General features: G+C 32.8%; 2 protein-coding genes, 1 non-coding gene and 1 pseudogene across 3 annotated transcripts; 2 read left to right on the top strand and 2 right to left on the bottom strand.

Annotated features, from left to right (window-relative positions):
• Positions 1 to 7,507: 7,507 nt before the first annotated feature.
• Positions 7,508 to 8,462, bottom strand: LOC122289370 (annotated as a pseudogene).
• Positions 8,463 to 8,519: 57 nt separating this feature from the next.
• LOC122289369 lies at positions 8,520 to 8,888 on the top strand. The gene has a single exon (XM_043096345.1). It carries the CDS (start codon positions 8,520 to 8,522, stop codon positions 8,886 to 8,888), a length of 369 nt encoding a protein of 122 aa, XP_042952279.1.
• Positions 8,889 to 14,620: 5,732 nt separating this feature from the next.
• On the top strand, positions 14,621 to 14,704 carry TRNAL-CAA. Its single transcript has one exon. It is a non-coding gene; the product is annotated as a tRNA-Leu (tRNA).
• A 548-nt stretch (positions 14,705 to 15,252) lies between these two features.
• LOC122290276 lies at positions 15,253 to 18,132 on the bottom strand. Its single transcript, XM_043097904.1, has 3 exons — positions 17,723 to 18,132; positions 17,095 to 17,247; positions 15,253 to 16,409 (listed from the first exon to the last, which is right to left on the bottom strand). The coding sequence occupies exons 1-3, from the start codon at positions 17,873 to 17,875 to the stop codon at positions 15,669 to 15,671; spliced, it is 1,047 nt and encodes a 348-aa protein (XP_042953838.1). The 5' UTR covers positions 17,876 to 18,132; the 3' UTR covers positions 15,253 to 15,668.
• Between the last annotated feature and the right edge of the window lie 3,751 nt (positions 18,133 to 21,883).

The following is a 21,883-nucleotide window of genomic DNA, read 5'->3' as shown; positions in this document are numbered from 1 at the left end:
TTAAAAGCCAACCTACACAGAGAGAGGGAGTAGTGTCAAGGTTCATTACGTGGCACTATTTTGCTTGTTTAATGGATCGGTTAGATAGTTCACGATTTTTCTGACTTTCTATTTGTAAAAAGCAAATAAAATATTAAGAATAAAACAATACAATATTGATTATACAACAATAAAATTTAAAAGATGATGTGATCGCTACTTGGCATGTCCCAACAAAAAAAAAAAAAAAGGATGATGTGTTGGCAAATGCAAATGGGTTGGTTGACGTAATTAATTAGAAAAATTATATACATAAATCTTGATTCACACACTTTTATATATGATTTTATATTTTTTAAATATTTATTCATGCATATATTTAAATAGAAAAATAAAAATAATAAAATATGTTGATTAGATAAAAATGTGTAGTGTAAATATTTTTTTAATATTTATCTATTAAAAAGATATGAAATAATAAAAACTTTATAAAAACATTAAAATATCTGAAGTAAGATTGATAAAATTGCCTCGATAAATGGGATGGAAAAGTATAGTTACAAGCATAATTGTGCACTAATGTGATGTGATTGGTCAAAAAGTAAATTTTATTAAAAACAGTATTAATTTAAATGTTAAATATGAATAAATTAGTATTGATACACAGATTAATGCATAACTGTACTTGTATGTAGCAAAACTCAAATGGGATATGATCCTTTACTTGCAGAGTGTCGTAAGTAATATAGAACAGTTGCCAGTAGGGGTGTCAAATCGTGTTAACGGGTCGTGTTCGTGTCGTGTCAAATCGTGTTAACGGGTCATATAGGTCAACTCTAACCCGACCCGTTAAGCTTATCGTGTCAAAATCTCAAACCCTAACACGACCCATTAACATAACGGGTCATGTCGTGTCAACCCGTTTTGACCCATTAATAAATATTACGAAATATGTTTTTTTTATAAGTAAACAAATAAATTAAGAAAATATTACAAAATAGGTTAATACGACACAATACAATTCATTTTAAACTATTTATATAAATGGGTTAAATAGGTCTGAAATTAACCTTTTTAACCTGATTAAATTTAGCATAATTTATATAAATGTTAAAATTACAATATCTATAAAAATTATAAAACTAATTATAAGTCCAAAACTACAATTTAAATAATAAAAATATCGAAATTAAAATTCTAACAATTTTATTTTTAAATATAAGGATATAATTGTAACTTTAACTTTTTTAACGTGTCATAACAGGTTATAACGGATCAAAACGGGTTAACCCGTTATCAACCCGTTAAGCAATTGTGTCTTAACGAGTCAATCCATTTTGATCTAAATCTATTAAAATTAAACCCTAATCCACTATTATCGTATTGTGTTTATGTTACGTTAACAAATCGTGTGACATATTGTCACCAATAAGAAGCTCCGAAATGCGAATCGGATAAGCTCACAAAGGCAAAGGAAGAGTGAGCTGCACGTAGTACGTGTTCAGAAATATTGCACCATTTATGGCTGCAGGGACCCACACCCTTATTCTTCAGATGCTGACGTTGGACGGTACAGATGCAACTTGAATGGGCAGTGGAAATCTATTCGTAGCATTCTTATTTGTTTAACTAAATTCATTTTTAAATTTAGTCGATATCAATATTTATTTATATTTATCTATTTTATTTAAATTAAATCTTTACATTAAATTAATTATTTATTTTCTATATAATAATAAAATATTATTAAATTAATAATTTATTTATTTTATCATATTTTATAATTCTATCAATCAAATATTAATAATAATTACATTCTAATTAAATTAATATTAAAAAAATATTATTAAATGTTAATAATAATTCTATTATATTAAATTAATATTTAAAAAAATTATTGTTAAATGTTAATAATAATTATATTATATTCAATTAATATTAAAAAATATTATTAACTGTTAATAATAATTATATCCTAAATGTTAAATGTTAATTATATTCTAATTAATTTATTTTTTTAGAATGAGAAATTACTATTTTAATGTTTAATGAATGAATAATGATCTTTCATCTTTGTTGCCTAGATAACTAACACAAAATGAGGGTAAATTGAGTTGTATTAAAAAAATAACAATTGTAAATCAAATATACAATATAAAATATAAACAAAATACGAAATAACAATAAATATAAAAAGTAAGGGTAAGAGAGAAGCAAACTTAGTATTAACGAGGTTCGGCTCCACTGCATACGTTCTCGCCTCAAGCTACCCCTTGACGATCTCCAAATTCACTATTCAACATCTTTCATGTGAAAATATAAACCTATTACACATTTGAACAACACCACTACAAAATATCCATGTAGAACACCTTCTATACTTGCAATCACCTTACACGTAGTGATTCAATTATTCCTTATATAGAACACTTTCTATATGCACAAGAGTTAGACACACATTTTTATTGATACAAGAGCTGATAATGGGTAAGTTATTAGAAAACACTCATCAATGAGTGAAATAAGAACAATACAGCACAAACTATATCTCTCAAAATGAAAAAGTGTTAAGGTTCAATGCTTAGAGAAGAGAGAATGAATATTGTATGCTTTTGGTGTTGTGAATATGAAGCTCTCAAATGATCTATTTATAAGCATATGAGATTTGATATTCAAATTTAAAAAGATTTATATGTCAAATACAACATCATTCACTTTTAAAAAAATTCAAACATAATATTTTTACTTTTTGCATATGTCAAAATGAGCACACTTTACTTTTCAAAAATTTCAAACCTAATATTTTTACTTTGGGCTTTGCTACATAAAGTCGGCGTGCAGTCGGCTGTACGGAATGAATAAAAAAAAATTATAAATTTTTTTTTTATATTCAGGAGGACCTACATGAATAAAAAAAAGTTATAAAAATAAATTTTTTTTTCATGTAGGTCCCGTATTAATTCACTTTTTTACAGCCGACTGCACGCCGACTGCATCTGCCAACTGCAAAAAGTATTTCTCTTTTACTTTTTGCATATGCCAAAAGAAGCACACTTTACTTTTCAAAATTTTCAAACAAAAACATTTACCTCTTGCATAGGTAAAAAAAAAAAACATCAATTATTTTTGAAAATATTCAAATAAAATATACATATATAAAATATGACAACCAATCATATTTAATATTTTCAAAATTCAAATCTTTAATCATGTAATGTATATATGAAAGATGACAATCAATCATCTTTCAAAATTTTTAAATTTAATTTTCAAAATATTCATGCACATGTGAAAAATCTATTTTAATGCTTTATGATAAAATATTAATTTTGAATCTTAATCCTAATTGTAAATTTTTAAGAGATTTACAACATTACTCTATGACTTTAATGTGAATTTGTTTCCTTTTTACTCATGCTTGGTTTCTTAATGTGCTTAACTTCATTGTGTAGATAATTTAAACTTGAAATTCATTTATTTTTTGAATTTATTTGTTATCATCAAAATTTATATGTAGATATATAATTACACAAAACTTGAAATATTGGATTTAACAATCTTTTACCAATCACTGTAGTAAAAATTTAAATTATATTAGATTTATCCAATTCAATATAAAGGGTTTTTGAACTAAATTATATAAAATTTAGCCAAATATCTCATTTGACAAAGCTAATAAAGATGTTCTTACTCACCAGAAGTCCCACATTGTCCCACGTTCTTTTTCTTCTTTTTTGTTTTTGTTTTCTTGTCATTTTTACTTTGAAGGATATGGATAGTCTAATGATCCTTATTCATGTTTTTTCTTTTAATTAGGAAAATGTATGCAAGAACTTCAAGTTATTATTATTATTATTTTTTTATTTTTAATGTTTGAAAGTGCTTTCTTATGTAAATCAATTTTCTATTTTAAAATAGATTGAAAGTAAAGTTTTGAATACCGTTTAAATAACCATTTCGATTAAGGTACTGAAACGAAATATTTCGATATCAGTATATTTGCATGTATTGTTTTGGAATTAATTATATATTATATATAAATATTTATATGTATATATAAAATGACAACTAATAAAATAAATACATATATATATATATGTAAGTGTATATCATGTATATGTGTATATATATAAAAGAATTAAATATTTATAAAATGAATATATGTTAAAAAAATCACAAACTTGAGTTAAGATACAAAAATAAAGAAACAAAATCAAAGAATAGATTAATTATTAAAATAATTATATTTAAAAAAAATAGAGAATGAGGGGACATATTAAAATTATAAAAAAATAAAAATTATATAAAATATATTTATATTTTAGAATTAATTAAATATGGTTTGGATTTAAAATTTATAAAAATATCATCTAAGTATAAGAAAATTACAAAAATAGCATGAAATGAAATGGGGATCGAAACACTTAATTTTGACCGAAATGTTTGAAATTTAAAGCGAAACGAAATAAAATGGTAGAGTATACTAGATACTGTACTGAAATGGTAAATTTTGACCATTTAATAGTGATTGAAAGAATATCCTTAAAGTTGGTCTGCTATTGGGAATGACGACATGTAACTCTGATACTATTAATGCATGGCTATGCTTGTATGTTGATGACTATAATGTTTGTATAGTATATAAAATTTTACTATCATAATAAAAATGATACGTGATCCACCACCGCCACGTGTGTATTGCCCCAATGCAAATCTTGTAGACGATCAGCTCGTTATGTATTGTGGGGACACTGTAGACTGCATGCCCTGGGTAGTGGGAACCTCGACCTAGCTAACACACTCTGACACTCATGTCGTTATTAATTTGCCACGGAGAATTGAGATCCAGTCAGCATATATTTTTTTCCAAATTGTAATTGTTTTCTCTCTATCTTTTTTCCCAATAACTGTACAAATATGTCACTCGTCAATATTTATTTTAAGGGATACGCGCAGGGCCACGTACGATATGCAATTGCACGATCGAGAAGGGCCGGCATGCATATATCTTTTCCAACAAAATCCTTCGGCATGACCAATAAAATTGAATTGTTAACTCAAAAATTCTATAAACAGATATTTTTATTTATATTTTTATATATTTTATTGATATAATTAATTATACATTAAAAAATTAATATAATTAATTATATTAATAAAATATACAGATAATACACAAAAATAATTATATATAATATTATTCTTACTAATTAAGGGAGTGATGCAGATACATGAGATGTGAAAAGTTATGGGTATTTCATGTGTGGCCACCTTTGTATAATTAGGAATGGAAGTGAACATCTAATATTTATATATTAATGACTTCGATCTATAAAATATTATTATAATTTGAAGATGTGGACGGCAATTACCAAATGCTCTCGATAAATAAATCATGCCAACACTTTGTAACACCTTGAGGCTACGTACGAACGGCCTACTCCTTATGTCTGCATTATTTGAATTCTAAATTATTTGTATGATGTATTTTATTGATTTAAGCATAAGAACATTTATCAATATTTTATGTCGGAATTTCTTTATATTGAGCAGGTGAATGGTTGTGTTTGTAGTGGTTGGACACGTACTAAACAGTCCCATGACATGATAAGAGCTGGCTATCTAGTTGGCTTAGCATCAGTAGCCAGGAAAATGATCTTTGGCTAGCTAGCTCTCGTGCATTGAGTCGCTAGCGCTAGTAAAGGACAATTAAGGTTGACATGATCATGAGATCATCGATGTTTAAAACTTCCAATGACAAGAAACAAAGCAACGAGCTGAAAGTGTAAAGAAAGTAGGAGGAGGAAAGGCTGAGTTATGCTACACTTAAGCCTGCACAGTAATATACACCACACTCTGTCGATGTGGATTTTTTTTTTTTTTAATGCTACAGTAAAACGTTACCGTTTTACCCAGGTTGATAAAATGAACGTAATCATCCCCCCAAATCTCTCTTCGAATTTGCGTGCTCCCTCCAACGCGTCGTCCCTCCCGCTCGCCGAACCCAAATTGTCCGGCATTAGTCATTGATCGTACCAGCTGCTGTCTGGTCTGCCATTCGGTCTGCCGTGTGCCATCTACGGGCTAAGCTCGAGGTCCCTCCACTGCGTTGCCCCTCCCGATCGGCCAACCCAAAAAAATCCCTGGTCTGAAGTTGAGAAAGACCAAATCTTAGTTATATAAAAAATCTGCTTTGCATATGTGAGAATGAGACACAAAAATCCCTAAAGTATCTCCTACGGTTACCAAACCAGAACACAGATAGTGATTGGCACAACCATAGACACACATAATGTCCATTTCGCTCAAGATTTCCATCAAACAGTTGGTGGGCAGAACCAAATAACTTAGTTACCTTCAATAAATGATTAAGAGAATACATTAATCTATACATAAAATATTGAACAACCATAACCCCATCTCAATGTCTCTCTTCTACCCAGAAAACCCAACTTAAACACATTTTATGTAATGGGTAACCAAAGAGATTGAGGCTGTACGAAAACTTACCGTGATTTTGGAACTTTGGAGGTGAGCTAAACACGCATGCACGCACCTATGTATGACTTCGAATCATAGATTTCAGAACGGGTTTAGAGAGAGAGACGGCTACGAAACTGAGAGAGTGAGAGAAGGAGATCGGGCTATGGAAGTGAGAGAGGGAGAGAGGGCTCGAGGCTCTCTCGTACTAGAGAGGGGCGGCTTTCTTGCATGCAGGAGAACAGAGGGATCGACGTAGGGCAACGAAAGTGAGATCGGAAGTCAGATCGGGATCGAGGGATCGACGTAGGGCAACGGAAGTGAGATCGAGATCGGGGTAGATGGAGGGCTCAAGCGGGAAGGACCAAAATTTTTGATTTTGTGTGTGTAGACGAAGTGGAGTGGGTCACGGATTGGGTCAGGGATCTGAAACCGTGATGTGGCGAACAGATCGGGTTCACCACGTCACGGAGTGTGGTGTGAAATGTTTGGACCGGCCGACGATTAGAATTTCTCTTTTTAGGCCTAGTCCAAGTGGAAGGTCTCATTAGGATGAAAGAAACAAAAAAGGAAACAGGACAAAGTTGAGAAAAAATAATAATGTTGGGGAGAAAAGTAAATATGTGACGTAAAGATCATACGTGACGTAAGGAAACGGGACAATAAAGTAAGCAGGAGCAAGAGGATAAAAGGGGTGGCTAGATGACTTTTAAGGTGTTATAAACTAATTTATATTGTATAATCACATTTAGTTATTATAATTGACTAGATTTTAGTCATTAATTAATATTTTTGTACTCTTATATATATGGATATCATTCAAGGTTCATATTATGAAATAAGAAACTTCTATCTTTTCATTAGTTTTATAACACGTCATCAGTACGATCGGAAGAATATTCCACCTTCCAGCTCCGATTTCTCTTTTTTTTGTTTTTCTCTGTCTCTGTGAAAGAGCAATATTTATTGAATTATTAAATTCTGATGGCTTCATCGCTAACCGATGAGGTGCCCGAGTCGGGGAGCGGTCTGATCGTAGGCGCTCCCTTTAACGATTCATGATTGATGGACCTCTAATCCAAAGCTCGCCGGTCCGATTGACTAGTAATGCCTTACCGGTCTCCAGCTCCACAATTTTCGCATCCATGCCCAAAGATAGCAACCCTATCATACTGTATCACCGACTCTCCTCCAACGAGTCCGTCGATGCGCCATCCCCCGTCAATTCCGTTAAACCATACCCCTGCAGAATTGTTATTGCCGGATACCTCTCCACGAACCCCTTGATCACCTCCTTGCTCAGCGGCGCACCACCCGACAAGACTGATTGTAGCGAGCTCAAATCGTACTTGGACAGTATCTGATCAACACCGTTCACAAGCGCCACCAGAATGGGGGCACCAAGTGGAGGTAGGTTACTCGGTACTTTTGAATCGCCGAGAGCATATCGTGCATCTCATACTTGGAGAGGATCACCACCGTTGTTCCTAACCAGTGTTTTTGGTACCGTACCGTACCGGCCGGTACAGGTAAGGTACCTGTTTCGTACCAACTGAAATACTGGCCGTACCGGCCTGTATTTCTACCTGTACCGGCCGGTATTTCGGTATTTCGGCCTTCATATTTTTTTTTTCATTTTTTTAAGTTATAATCTTATTTTTTTACCCCAATTCATATTAGACTATTTATAATTTATATATACATATGTATTTATGTATAATTTATTCATATATAGATTATTATTTTGAAATATAATTTATATATATAATTTATTTATATATCGACTATCCCGAAACGGTACACGAAATGGTACTGGTACCGAAATATTTCGTTCCAGTGCCTTGACCGGTACGTCATCTGGTACGGTATTCAAAACATTGTTCCTAACGTGAGTAGGGCCAGCGTGAACACTGCTAGACCATAGATGTGAAACATTGGGACGGTGCAGATGAACTTGTGGTGTTGAGGGGGTTGGTGATGGTTATAATGGCATCGAGGGACATGATAGAGAGGCACACGACGGGGAAGAAGATAGAGTTAGGATAGAGGAGGAGGACGACATGGCCTTTCTCGATGCCCAAGTTAGAGAGACAAGTGGATACGAAATCTACGATAAGCCAGAGATCGAAGAAGGTGAGGTGGCTGCCAATGGAGGTGTCATCGAAGGCGATCTTGCCATGGTGAGCTCGGGAGGAGATGAATGTGGTCACGTCAAGGAAAGGGTTCGGTGGGTGTGCGATGGGCTTACGTTTGCTGTAGAAGACGGAGTTGGAATTGCAGAAACCGAACTTCGAATCGATCACAAGTACGCTTGCCCACGCGCGTATAGCTACACGTACGATGACAAAACTAGTACCTACACCTGCGCTTCTACTGATTATATGATCATATTTTGTCTGTCACATTATACCAGCACGAGGTTCTGTTGATTCTGAAACTAGTGGTCTTCTACTTCAAGTAAGTTTTTCAATATATTATTTGCAATTTTCAAGGTGAATATTAAAGTTTATATTCCTTATTATTACTTGATAAAATTCTATATTTATTCACATAATTTATATATAAGTTCTATTTATTTTTATACTTGTTATGAATTATTGATATTAAGATTCATCTTAGAATAGAAATTGAACATCCTTGAAAGATCGTTCTAAATCAATAATTTTATTAAGTATCTTATAATAAAAGATCTATTAATTCTGTGAGATAATTTAAATGAATGATACACGTACCAAAAGCTCATTATGATTAATGCACCTGAAGTTGCATAATTGTATAGAAAAAAGTCACAAAAAAATATATGCTTTAAAATAAATACCTCGAATATGCTCCTAAAGTAATAATATCGAGTGCTTTAAAATGAATATCTCGAATGTGCTCTTGAAGTAATAATATCGAGTGCTTTAAAATGAATACCTCGAATATACTCATGAAGTAACAATATCGAGTGCTTTAAAATGAATACCTCAAATGTGCTCCTGACGTAGCAATATCGAGTGTAAAAGTTTACAATATATTCTAAATTTATATATGGTCTTCTAGTAGCTAAACAAAATAATGAATTTTTGTTAAGAAATCATTAGTCACGTCCTACTAGTTTCACATTATTCATTGAAATGAATGATATTGGATTTTATGATTTCGGACCAGAAGCTTGTATTGCAAAAACTATCAATTTTCTCTTTGAGATGATATTATATAACTATTGAATCAAATATTATGATATATCAAAAGTGATATTTAATTCAAATATTATACAAATAATATTTGATTCAAAATATTTGTATGTTTTTCATGATTATCTTGATCATCTAAAATCAATTACGATAAGTCGAATAATTTTCATATAGACGTCTATAAAAGAACCAGAAAATTCTTTTACTATAGAGTCTTGCCACTAGGAGAGGAAAAAAAAATTTACTAGAAGCAAATAAAATGAAATAATTCGACGTTATCTTAATTATCATAGGTGAACTGGAAATTCAAATGATAATTAATTTATGGATGCAATAAAATAAAAATGTCTCATATTCTAGCTGCTAAAATTTCAGCGAGGATTGAAATCCCCATAGGACAATTAAGAAATTTAACAGTCTAATGAACATAAGACATGACTAAAAATATGTGAGACTTATTGATACAAAAGATAAAACATCCCGAAAGAGAAAAGCACAAATAAAATAAATTGGTACTCCTGAAGAGGCCGTACCCACCAAACAAGCAATAAGATCCATCCAAACTTTTTGTACAAAAATTTTCCATAAAAACTCCTAAATAGTATAATCCTCCTGAAGAGATTTTTCATGAAATGTCTTTCTTTGAAGAGAACAAGTACCTGAAAATAACAAGATCTCGATACATTTTATGAGTATTGGAGAAATTCTTGATAGAAATAAAAACGTTGTCGACAACGTATTTTTATATAAGATGGCACTTAACGTTACCATAAGTAATGAAAAAAATAAGCCAAGAACCGTTGAAAAATACCGACGTAAAAATATTGGCCAAAATAGATAAAAACAATTCCTGCAGAATTGATATAATTGGTAAAATGTAATACATATGGACTCGTAATCCAAACACCTAAGAGGTGATGCTTGTTGAGTATCAGTGGGTATTTGTATAAAGGAAATGAAAATGTGATATATAAATTACGAGTCGGTATCTAGTAGAAATAATATTGATATGCTTTTGAAGTGGATGAAATTATATTGAGGTTTTTATTAGCTTGAAAGTTACCGAAAATTTGAGTATGCATGATTAACTACATATTTATATGGATTACTAGATATGAAATGTATGAAGCATATAGTTCTGAAGTACTTATTCTATCAAGTTTTAAAAATCATTATATGATCTAAAACAATCCAAACGCACGTGGAACAAACTATTTTCCATATATTTTCAGTATTTATATTAACTTTTATTACATTTTATATAGATGATTTAAATGTCATTGACGATCTATAAAAGCTTATGAAAATTACACATATTTGAAATATAAATTTGAAACCCTTTTGCCTTCAAAGGGGAGATGAATGAAATTATTTGTTCTGAAATACCATATCTTAAATGCAATTAGTATTTCAAATTCATATTACGGTTTTGTAAGAAGTGTGCATTATTAAAACAGAAATAAAATGAAGCACATAAAACATCTACAAGAAGATAGAAACACAATATAAATATTTATGAAATATTATTTTATTATCTCGAAACAAAATTACAAAAATTTGAGGTTCTTCTCCTAATTCTTTAAATGATCTTGCTTTTCAAAAATTTGCATGATATACCTATCTAAAGGAGGAGGCAAACAAAAAGAAGATTTAAGTAAAGATTTTAAATTTATATTCTCTTACTTTATTGCTCTTATCTTCATGTTGGACTCCAGAAGAAGTCGCTAAAGGATATAAATTTTCTAGTTGAGTTTGTCAATATCACAAGTTTTGGATTGTAGTTGCTGAGAAAATGCGACAATAGTTGATGAGTATCGGGTACCGAAACTCACAAACTCATAGATAGCATCATTGTCTGATTTATTAGTTAGATCGTTATTGTATTGCATTATAACACTTACGGTAGAAACAGAAACAACTGGTGAACAAGGTGTAGAATACCTCATATATTGGTCATGAGAATATTGCTGAGCCATTGCAGAGTAAGAATGCAGACTAATTACAGAAAAGTGAAAAAGATGAGATGCGAATAAAGATGAGCTGAATATTTCTTTTATAAAGAAAATTATGACAAAGCATCTCTATTGTTTCACAGTATCTCTCATAAATCATTTCTCTACAATAAACAAGAGATGTAGCATCATACCCTGCGGTGCCTGACAGCTACAGAAGAGCTGTAAAATTCTGCAGTGCTTGTTTGGTCTAAAAAGCTTGACATCATTTTTGTTGAATATGGAGGTTAGCAACTTAATTTTGATGACTTATCCACTAATTATGTTATTTACAAGAACTCCAGAACAGCACAACTCCAGAAGAGTAGTGAATTTAATGTTAAAATGATCTTGAATTAATATGGTGAATTTTTTTACCAAAATATTATCAACTACATCATTTAAAGAATTGATACACAATATTGAGATGCATCAACGCAAAGACCTTTCACTATAAAGTCTTGAAACACTTTATATATGGACAAAACTCGTCTCCTGAGTACTCCAATGGTTGTTCGATCATTTGATGAGCATAAAGACCCATTTCATCTTTGTGAAAATGATGAAAAAAATTCTTGATTCTGAAATACCTTATCTCAGTGTAATTGGAGGTCTGATATATCTTGCAAATTGCACTCAGTTATCTTTTAGATCCACACAAGAAGATCATTGCAATTCATGAGGAGAAATGTGAAATTGATGTTAAGCAGATACGATCAAGTAATAATTTGCCAAATTTATTTACTAAAACATCACCAACTGCAATATTTAAGAAGATTATGCAGAACATTGAAATACGGAGACTTGAAAACCTATTATCATGCACTTTTCAAGGGAAGTAATTTCTTGAAGACTTGTGCTGATTGTATTCTTTTTCCTTCGCTAAGGTTTTATCTCACTAGATTTTCCTTTATAAGGTTTTAATGAGGCAATCCTAAAATACTTAGCGGTACATATGAATACTGTACTATTTTTCCTTCGCCATTGATTGATTTTTTCCCACATGATTTTTCCTTGGTAAGGTTTTAACGAGACATATTCTTTAAATATGGTCATCCAAAGAGGAAGTGTTATAAACTGACTTGTATTGTATGACCACATTTAGCCATCATAATTGACCAGATTTTAGCCGTCAATTAAGACATTTGTATTCCTATATATATGTGTATCATTCAAGGTTCATATTATGAAATAAGAAACCTCTTTCTTTCGCTCTCTCTCTTTTCATTAGTTTTATAACATAAGGAAATTTATTCTTCAAATTCTTCAATCTCACAACAAGACTTCAGCAAAAACAACTTCTTAAAAGATAGAGCTTCGATCTCTATTGTACAGCGAAGATGAGAGACAATGATTAGAGACTGTAAAGTATTCATATTATAATTGATTCTTTCCTCCTAGCCAAAATTCCCACATACATAAGTTTTACGCTAAACTACGTAAATCTATATATCTATTTCCTTTATTTTTCTTGCATATATTTATTATTTATTGTCACGAATGAACACACAAACATCATACAACCTCATTGAACTACCATCGGGGGCTCCAAAGTCCAAACAGCATTGATGGAAGTTCGAATAGTCTATATAGGTTTGAGTGGTGAGAAGTGTTGAGAATAAGTAAAAAATAATAATAAAGTAATGAATAATAGTAAAAAATATGTGAAAAGTAATAATAAAATAATAAATAATAGTAGAGTATTTTGAGAGTACCTCGAACGTTTAGGTTCTGCTTGACCACTGAGATTTTTTAGATGAAAATTTTAAATTTTAAGATTAAATATTAAAATATTATATTTTAATATTATTATTGTATTTAAATTTGAAAAAGTTAAGAAAAAGTTAAATTATTTATTATATTTTATATGAGAATTTGAGAAAGTTGTAATGATGAGATGATAATTTTATATTTGAGATAAAAATTTATTGTGACCAAACATAACCTTAGTGCACTATGCATAACTTTTTCTCTTATTCCGACCTGTTACGTTAGTTTTAGGCGTTAACAATATCTTCATATTTAATTTTCATGATTTTACTCATCTCTCTGGTGATATATAAGTATAGATCCAGAACTTGTTCTAGGCGACAGTAACATTAATATTGCTCTAGCTAGCCCTGGAAATTTTCGCGAGGACCCCGAATATACATACTGGACATTGTAAAAATTCTAAACATAAGCTTATATACCACGCGTTATTTATTTTTTTAATTTTTTTTATTAAATATTTGTTATATAAATAATGAATAAAAAAATTGAATTAATTTAAAAAAATAAATCTAAAAAAATTTAAAAAATAAAAAATAAAGTATATGATGTACGAGACTTACAAATAATATTACTCTTTATAAACAGCAAGGCATTGATTTCTGGGAGAGCTGCAAGTCTGCAAGTATTTATTTACATTCCCCAACTCCAAGATCGAGTACACTGCAGAAGCCGACATATCTTTTCTGAGACGTATATATAACAACATGCAGAGTCGCATGCACCGCTCGATCCGGTGACGGCCATCATGTCCTTATATGAACTTAGGTGCGCCCACATGAATGCGCGTGACGGTTACCCATAACAACGTGCCCACATTGGCCTGTGACAAAGTTTCAATTAGATTAAAAAAATAAAAAATTAATTTTTTAATAATAAATTTTATTTTTCTAAAATAATTATATGATATTGACACTTTACGATTATATATAATATTACTCAATTAATTAAAAATATTTAAGTTCAAAGAAATCATTGTACAATTTAAGTGTTAGATCATATTTTAACAGATCAATTAATTAACGAGAACCACACATGAATGCTTATTCTTCTTGATATTTCTTTTTTTTTAATTTCTGCGCGAGAAGGATTTGTGATAATTCATACTCTTTTAAGATAATTAAATATATGTTTCTCAACTATTGTTCTCAAGGATCCACGTATACAAGAAATAAAGAATGATCTCACGTTCAATAATAAAGAATAATCAGATTCCCAGTATAAGTCAGGATGGCCGAGTGGTCTAAGGCGCCAGACTCAAGTTCTGGTCTTCGAGAGAGGGCGTGGGTTCAAATCCCACTCCTGACATTTATGATTTTGGAAGTTTGCAATGATTTTAGTTAGAATTGCAATTTTATTTTTCTGGACCTCTAGGAGGAGGGTGGTTCCTTAAAACCAAATGCACATGCGGAGATTAGAGTTTAGAGTCAGGCAACCAAAGTTCCACACAAAATAACTGTGTTCAATAAAATATGATTGCATTTGCATGCCGACAAAGGTATCTACTCGTTGGGCATTGGTTTTAATATCTTCCGTCACACCGTGAAATCTACCTTAACTAGCCCAATTTGTAGTAGACATTATAAGTTCCCCGTCTGCGTTAATAATTCCAGACCAAAAGAGCTTGCTATCTGAGCTCCCTGTTATCTTCGGGAAGGGAATATATGGGATTGTTCCTCGTCAAACTTCACGAGGAATTAAAGGGCATATCTTCCAGGCCCTTTAATTTGGCCCATAGGGGAATGAGGCGGCATTGACATTTTTCGGGTAAGAAGGTTGATCCCAGATAATTTGCCCTAGGTAACAAAAATGTATGCCACCAAAGACGAACAGAACAGAAGAGGACACAGGAAGAATGAGAAAATGCCCATAACAAAATTTATAAGGGAATTTCACACAAGTAGAATACACGATCCATTTTGGAATATTATTGTTCACATTCTCTCTTTTATACCTTATACCCATTATGTCATCAAAGACATGAACAGAGTGGTGGAATGATGCTCTCAACAAACAAGATTTGATGGAATGAATAGCACGTCGGCCTAGTACTTGGTACTTCTTGCATTCAGTAGGTGGACTCGCGGTACTGCTTTCTGTCAGCGTTTTGGGATCAACTTTACTGATACAGAACAGGCATCCATCCGTGTAAGGGGAATAGACTCGGTACTTGGAAGAATTGCAGCCCCACGAAATGAGCCTGGAGTTGTGCTTCATTGATGTTGGATGGGCCAATCACTGTACTATATCAAGCAAGCACAACGTAAAGAAGTTACTTCATCAAATCCAGGAACACAAATCCGTTCCAGAGGCTATGCAAGAGCATTGATGGTAAGAGATTCCTCGACCGTGTAAAAATAACACCCATTACCACCCCAAGAAAAATAAGCGGTAGCATCCTCTGTACATTAAAATGTGCTAGAGCAAAGACAACCGAGCTCACCAGTACTGCACACCATACAGGCATGTACTTTGTCAAGGAAGGAAGAAGAAAACCACGAAAGACTATTTCCTCCCAGACAGGAGCACAAATTGACACTACCACTGCATACAATCCCATTGCCACAGGATCTCGAGCCAAAATTGACTGCTCTACGCTTGAGAGAGTGACAGGTGTAGAAGGCAAAAGAGGAAGTAGATTAAGGTTCAACTGTGAAAGCCGATTAACCAGTGGAAACATCAAGCAACCCAGAATCACATCTATATGCCAGTTCCCTCTAAGGTTAAACCTAAACCAATCAGGTGGAAGAGGACGAAACCTAGAAAGACAGCGATGAAGGATTGCAATTCCAGCAATGCCTTCAGTTACATCAGTTATGAGGCTCAATAAGGCTTGGCCTCTAAATGTCAGAGAGTCCTTATTGAAACCTGCAATGTGGGCTGCAAATGGAATCATCCATGAGCCTATAAACCAAAATGCAGCAATCCAAAGAAGCATAACCTTCAATATGGTCTCTGCTGTCCAGGGTACAGTCCATCTGCTCCCAATCACCCTGAATACTGCATTTGCAGCCTGCAAAGTCAATTGAGCCAATAAGTGAACAGCTTAGTGCATGCTAACAAATATGTCATATATCTAAAACTTACTTCATAATTAGTAATAACTTCTAATTGAGTTACAATAAAAACTGTATCCTAGTCGAAAGTAAAATTTTGTTCCTAGTTTTCTACACATATGGGGATAATCACAGATCTATTGAAGTGCTTGGATGGTTGCTGCAAAAAAAAAAAAAAAGGAGAGAGGTGATTTAGACAGCATCTTGGGCTTACAGTGGAAATTATGATAAAATGGAAAGGAAAACCTTTTCTGTCACACGCTAGGCAACAATACAAAGCCTATGTCAAACAGACCACTAAATAACAGATAGCAGGGACCTATAAAAAACTTGCAGACTTCAGGGACAATAATAGTTGAGCTAACTGCCTCACCACTAAATCATAACTTCAATTGTTAGATCTCTTAAATACTAAATAACAGCTTCACAAATATACACCACACAATGCTTAGATTTCTTTTATACTAAAAGCCCCTTAATCCAATTAGCCATTCCATATGTAGTTCTTTGCCATCTACCAAATGATAAACAATCCAAAGCACATTTCTAGGCTAAAAAAAAAAGAATGGCATGTATAGCACCTGAAATATAATTAGCATCAAATACCCATGATATGGGAGGAATCATGATGAGAAGTGTTACCTCCCGAAGATTTGATGCCCAATCTCCTTTACTGGCACATAACTTGTCATTTTCAGTCTTCACCGTTTCTTCAGGCAGATAATGTTCAAGAAATTCGGTCTTTGGGGTCTCTGAGGCAAAATCCTCATGCCTAAAGCATGATATTTTCAATTTCTGCACAATAAGCAGGAAAAAGAAAATCCTCAGCAACCCACAACTCTCACCAATAAAAATACCAAAAAAACTATAAAAAATTAAAATTAAAATAAACCCTGAACCATTCAGTTGATTTATTTTGATAAGTCGTATTCAATATATATTATCATATATATATATATATATATAAATATATATATTATCTCCAAAGGAATTTAATTCCAATTATATGCAGTCAGTAAGTAAAACAAAATTCAACTAAGCCTCCCAACTCGGGTTCCCGATAGTCGATAAAAAACCCTGAAATATTTAATTTTTGTTAATTATTTCTAGCAATATTTAAAAAACTCGGGTTCTTTGCTAATATTTCTAGCAACCCAACAGAGAGTTAAACCCCAATCACACGTTCAATTCACCAAATTAAACAGATTACACACACACACATATGAATAGAAGTTGAAAACGAGAAAATATAAATTTGATAATTGCTTACGGTCTTTAAGAGGTCCGAATGAGATCGAAAGCTCCTGAAATTCGGGGTACTTTGGGAAAAAGTGCGTGGTCGGTTCGAAACCCTAATCCGAGAGATAGAGGGAAGAAGGAAGGGGCGGTGAGTGAGACAGTTAGAGCAAGAGGAGCTCAACATGAGTGCCAATCCCGGTCGGTCACAGGCTGATTCCCAGAAGTTACGAATACTCGCATCAAAGAGACAACATAGAGAGAGAGAGAGGTGGAAATTATGTATAAAGGAGAATGGGAATTCGACCACGAGAGGCCAGGGGATATGGAAATGGCGTTTGGAGAGGGAAATAGTTAAAAATTTCTGGTGGAGAAAATCTGGGGGAGTGGGGTTAGGGCTCGCTTGGGAATTGGGAATTGTCTACTAATTTTCCATCGTCTAAATTCGTGGCTCAACATTTTTATTTATTTTTGTGTACTTACTAATTTTTGGCTCAACAATACCCCTTGGGTTTTTACTTTTTACCCTTTTCTTTACCCATTTATGTTTATTAATTAATGCTTCTAAATATTTTTCTTAGAAATAAAATAAAATAACTATTATTTAACTATCATCTTAATTTTTCAAAAATATTCTTTACATTTCTATTTAGAGTTGAAAAATCAATAACATCTTTTGGTAATAATAAATACAACTAGCGAAATTTGTTAAAAAATATATTAAAGAAAACTAAACTCCATTAGATATGTGAGAAATATTTGAGCTCTATATTTTTTAATTATTTATAATTAACTTGTTATAAATTTTTATAATTTTTTTTTTCTCTCTCTCTTTTGCTATGCAAACCAACTAGATTCTTTTGTTAGCTAACTTAGCTGTGTTGAGCCTATTAGGTATAATTTAATTTAAAGGTTCATACTGGAGACCATGGAAGATGGCTAATACTTAATGAGTAATGTTATGTATAGTCGTAAAATGTGTAAATGTTGTGCAGTCGCTTTAAAATAGATGGAGTCTATTATTAAAAAATTAATTTCTTTTTATGTGAATCTCATATTTATTCACTTTTTTTAAAATGATTGTATAATATTTACATACTGATCACGAATGCAACTTTCATTTTTTATACTTGATATCACGTTTTTAAAATGAGTGTCATTGCACTCTTTTACGTTTACAGCCAATATTATATGTTCAAAGCATTGTTTTGAGGATTGATTTGGGTCGACATGAATGTGTTAAACATCGACTGAAAACACACGTCAAGACTGCTTTGAATTGAATTAATTAAAATTATCAATTCCTTGATTAAGGTGAAGACCAGTACTGATCTTGTAGATGAAGCAAAATTAGTTTTGAGTATAGGCCAAGTTTATTCAGCTCACGGACCCGGTAATTGCTCCTGGATTCTTGATTCTTGCTGCTTTCTTATGTCAAGAAAAAATGCATTCAGAAAATATGTACGAGATGATCAGAAGTGTTAGGTCTATAAAATAATTTCATAAAAGTTTAGAAATTGACGTGAGATGATCACATTATATTTACTTTACAATAATAAAAATTTTACAATCTAAGACACTGATTCAACTCTTCAGCTAGAATTTGTTTATATTTGACACAAAAACGAAAGGAATCTCATAGGTAAAATTAGAAGGTGTTGCCTCTAGTGGGAATAGACGCTCACTACGTACACTACATAGATCTACCACGCACTAGACCGAGCAGGATTGATATAAATTAGCCCAATTGCCAAGCTGAGTCCTGCGCGCAGCTGGCTGCATTTTTAAGCAAATGAATTGAGCAAACTTGCATTTTTTCTTCTTCTGTTCTTTGAAATAGAAATATTCACACCCTGATCACTTTTTGACAAAGTAAAGAATGCATCGTGTTGCCCTTATGACTAACACAATAGGAGGGTGAATTGAGTTGTATTAAAAAAAATAACAATTATAAATAAAATATATAATATAAAATATAAACAAAATATGAAATAGTAATAAATATAAAGAGAAAGGGTAAGAGAGAAGCAAACTCAGTATGTTAACGAGGTTCGGCCCCACTGCCTGCGTCCTCGCCTCAAGCTACCCCTTGAAGATTCTCAAATTCACTATTCAACTTCCTTCAGGTGGAGATAGAAACCTATTACACTTTTGAACAATATCGCTACAAAGGATCCGTGTAGAACACCCTCTACACTTGCAATCACCTTACACGTGGTGATTCAACTATTCCCTGTGTAGAACACTTTCTACACGCATAAGGGTTATACACACCATTTTTCTGATACAAGAGCTGATAGTGGGTAGGTTATCAGAAACCACTCCTCAAAGAGTGAAATAAGAACAATACAGACCAAACTATATCTCTCAAAATGAACAAGGATTAAGGCTCAATACTTAGAGAAGAGAGAATGAAAGCTTTGAATGAATGTTGTATGCTCTTGATGTTGTGAATGTGAAGCTCTTAAATGATCTATTTATAGGCATATGAGACTTCATATTCAAATTTAAAAAGATTCACATGTCAAAGACAACTTCATTCACTTTTTCAAAAAATTCAAATCTAATCTTTTACTTTTGGCATATGACAAAAGGAGCACACTTTCATTTTCAAAAAATTCAAACCTAATCTTCTACTTTTTGTATATGACAAAAGGAGCACACTTTCCTTCTCAAAAAATTCAAACCTAATCTTTTACTTTTTGTATATGACAAAAGGAGCACACTTTCATTTTCAAAAAATTCAAACCTAAGCTTTTACTTTTTGTATATGACAAAAGGAGCACACTTTTCTTTTCAAAAAATTCAAACCTAATTTTTTACTTTTTGTATATGACAAAAGGAGCACACTTTACTTTTCAAATTTTTCAAACAAAATCATCTACCTTTTTTATAAGTCTAAAAAAGCATCAATCACTTTTAAAAATATTCAAATAAAACATGTATAGAGAATATTGAACACAAGTATTGTGTATAAACCACGTACAGATTTTATTGAGTATTCGAATACAATTTATAGTTGTAGAAACAGAGCTATTAAAGGAAGCTTTTACAAGAAAAGAAACATATATACTGCAAGCTGTACAAATAAAAGCACGATCAATATGCCTGTAATCATGCTGAATATAATATACAGAGATCACGTAATGGTGGGTGTAATCCCATAGATGAAGGCTAATTATGTGATGTCGTTTATACGCCCCCGCAAGAATGGTGTACCATATGTTACGCCAATCTTGGAGTAAAGGAGTTGGAACCGCAAACGAGAAAGTGGCTTAGTGAGTAGATCAGCCAGTTGATCTTGAGTTGGTACGTGAGCAACCTGTAATGCTCCACGAGTAACATAGTCACGAACAAAGTGGAGATCAATAGCAATATGTTTCATCCGAGAGTGCATGACTGGATTAAGACTCAGGTGAGTTGCACCCACATTGTCGCAAAGTAAAAGGGGAGATTCTGAGAGAGGAACACCAAGTTCAAGGAGAAGAGACTTGACCCATGCAATCTCAGAGGTAGCAGCGGCTAAGGCTCGATATTCGGCCTCTGTGGAGGATCGAGCGACTGCTTTTTGCTTCCTGGTTCGCCATGAAATTAAGTTAGAACCGAGGAAGAGAAGATAGGCAGTAGTAGAGGTGCGGTCATCTTGATTTCCTGCCCAGTCGGCGTCCGAGAAGGCACGTAGTTGAAGTGGGGACGATCGATGGAGCAGAATACCATGCTGGACAGTGTGCTTTAAGTAACGTAAGAGTCTCTTTGTGGCTTGCCAGTGAATAGAGCTGGGAGTATGCATGAATTGCGCCAGCTTGTTAACAGCAAAACTAATATCAGGCCGTGTAAAGGATAGGTACTGTAAAGCACCAATTATGCGACGAAATTCCGTGCAATCTACTGGAGGGGAACCATCTTCAAGATGAAGTTTGACACTTGTGGACAGAGGAGTGGTTACCGACTTAGCACCATCCATGCGGGTACGATCAAGTAAGTCACGGACGTATTTTTGTTGAGTGAGGAAGAGACCCTTAGTGGTAGGAATGACCTCAATACCCAGAAAGTAGTGAAGAGGTTGCAGTTCCTTTAAGGAGTATTCAGCACCAAGTTGATGAACAAGTTGATGAAGACGGGTGGAGTTGTTACCAGTAAGAATTAAATCATCAACGTAGACGAGGACATGTAGAGTGGTGCCACCAGAATTATA

Source organism: Carya illinoinensis, chromosome 12, assembly GCF_018687715.1.
Source record: "Carya illinoinensis cultivar Pawnee chromosome 12, C.illinoinensisPawnee_v1, whole genome shotgun sequence".
Lineage (NCBI taxonomy): Eukaryota > Viridiplantae > Streptophyta > Magnoliopsida > Fagales > Juglandaceae > Carya > Carya illinoinensis.
The sequence above is the reverse complement of the archived record's forward strand: the minus strand, read 5'-3'. Positions and strand labels throughout refer to the sequence as shown.

What these genes read in the sequence shown, in the direction of transcription:
- LOC122289369 (XM_043096345.1), top strand. Translation starts at nt 8,520, where the DNA reads ATGGCCTTTCTCGATGCCCAAGTTAGAGAGACAAGTGGATACGAAATC.
- LOC122290276 (XM_043097904.1), bottom strand. Translation starts at nt 17,875, where the DNA reads ATGTTGAGCTCCTCTTGCTCTAACTGTCTCACTCACCGCCCCTTCCTT. An exon ending in ATTCGGACCTCTTAAAGACC is followed by an intron (nt 17,248 to 17,722) that starts GTAAGCAATTAT and finishes CTTATTGTGCAG; the next exon opens with AAATTGAAAATATCATGCTT. An exon ending in GGGCATCAAATCTTCGGGAG is followed by an intron (nt 16,410 to 17,094) that starts GTAACACTTCTC and finishes TTGACTTTGCAG; the next exon opens with GCTGCAAATGCAGTATTCAG.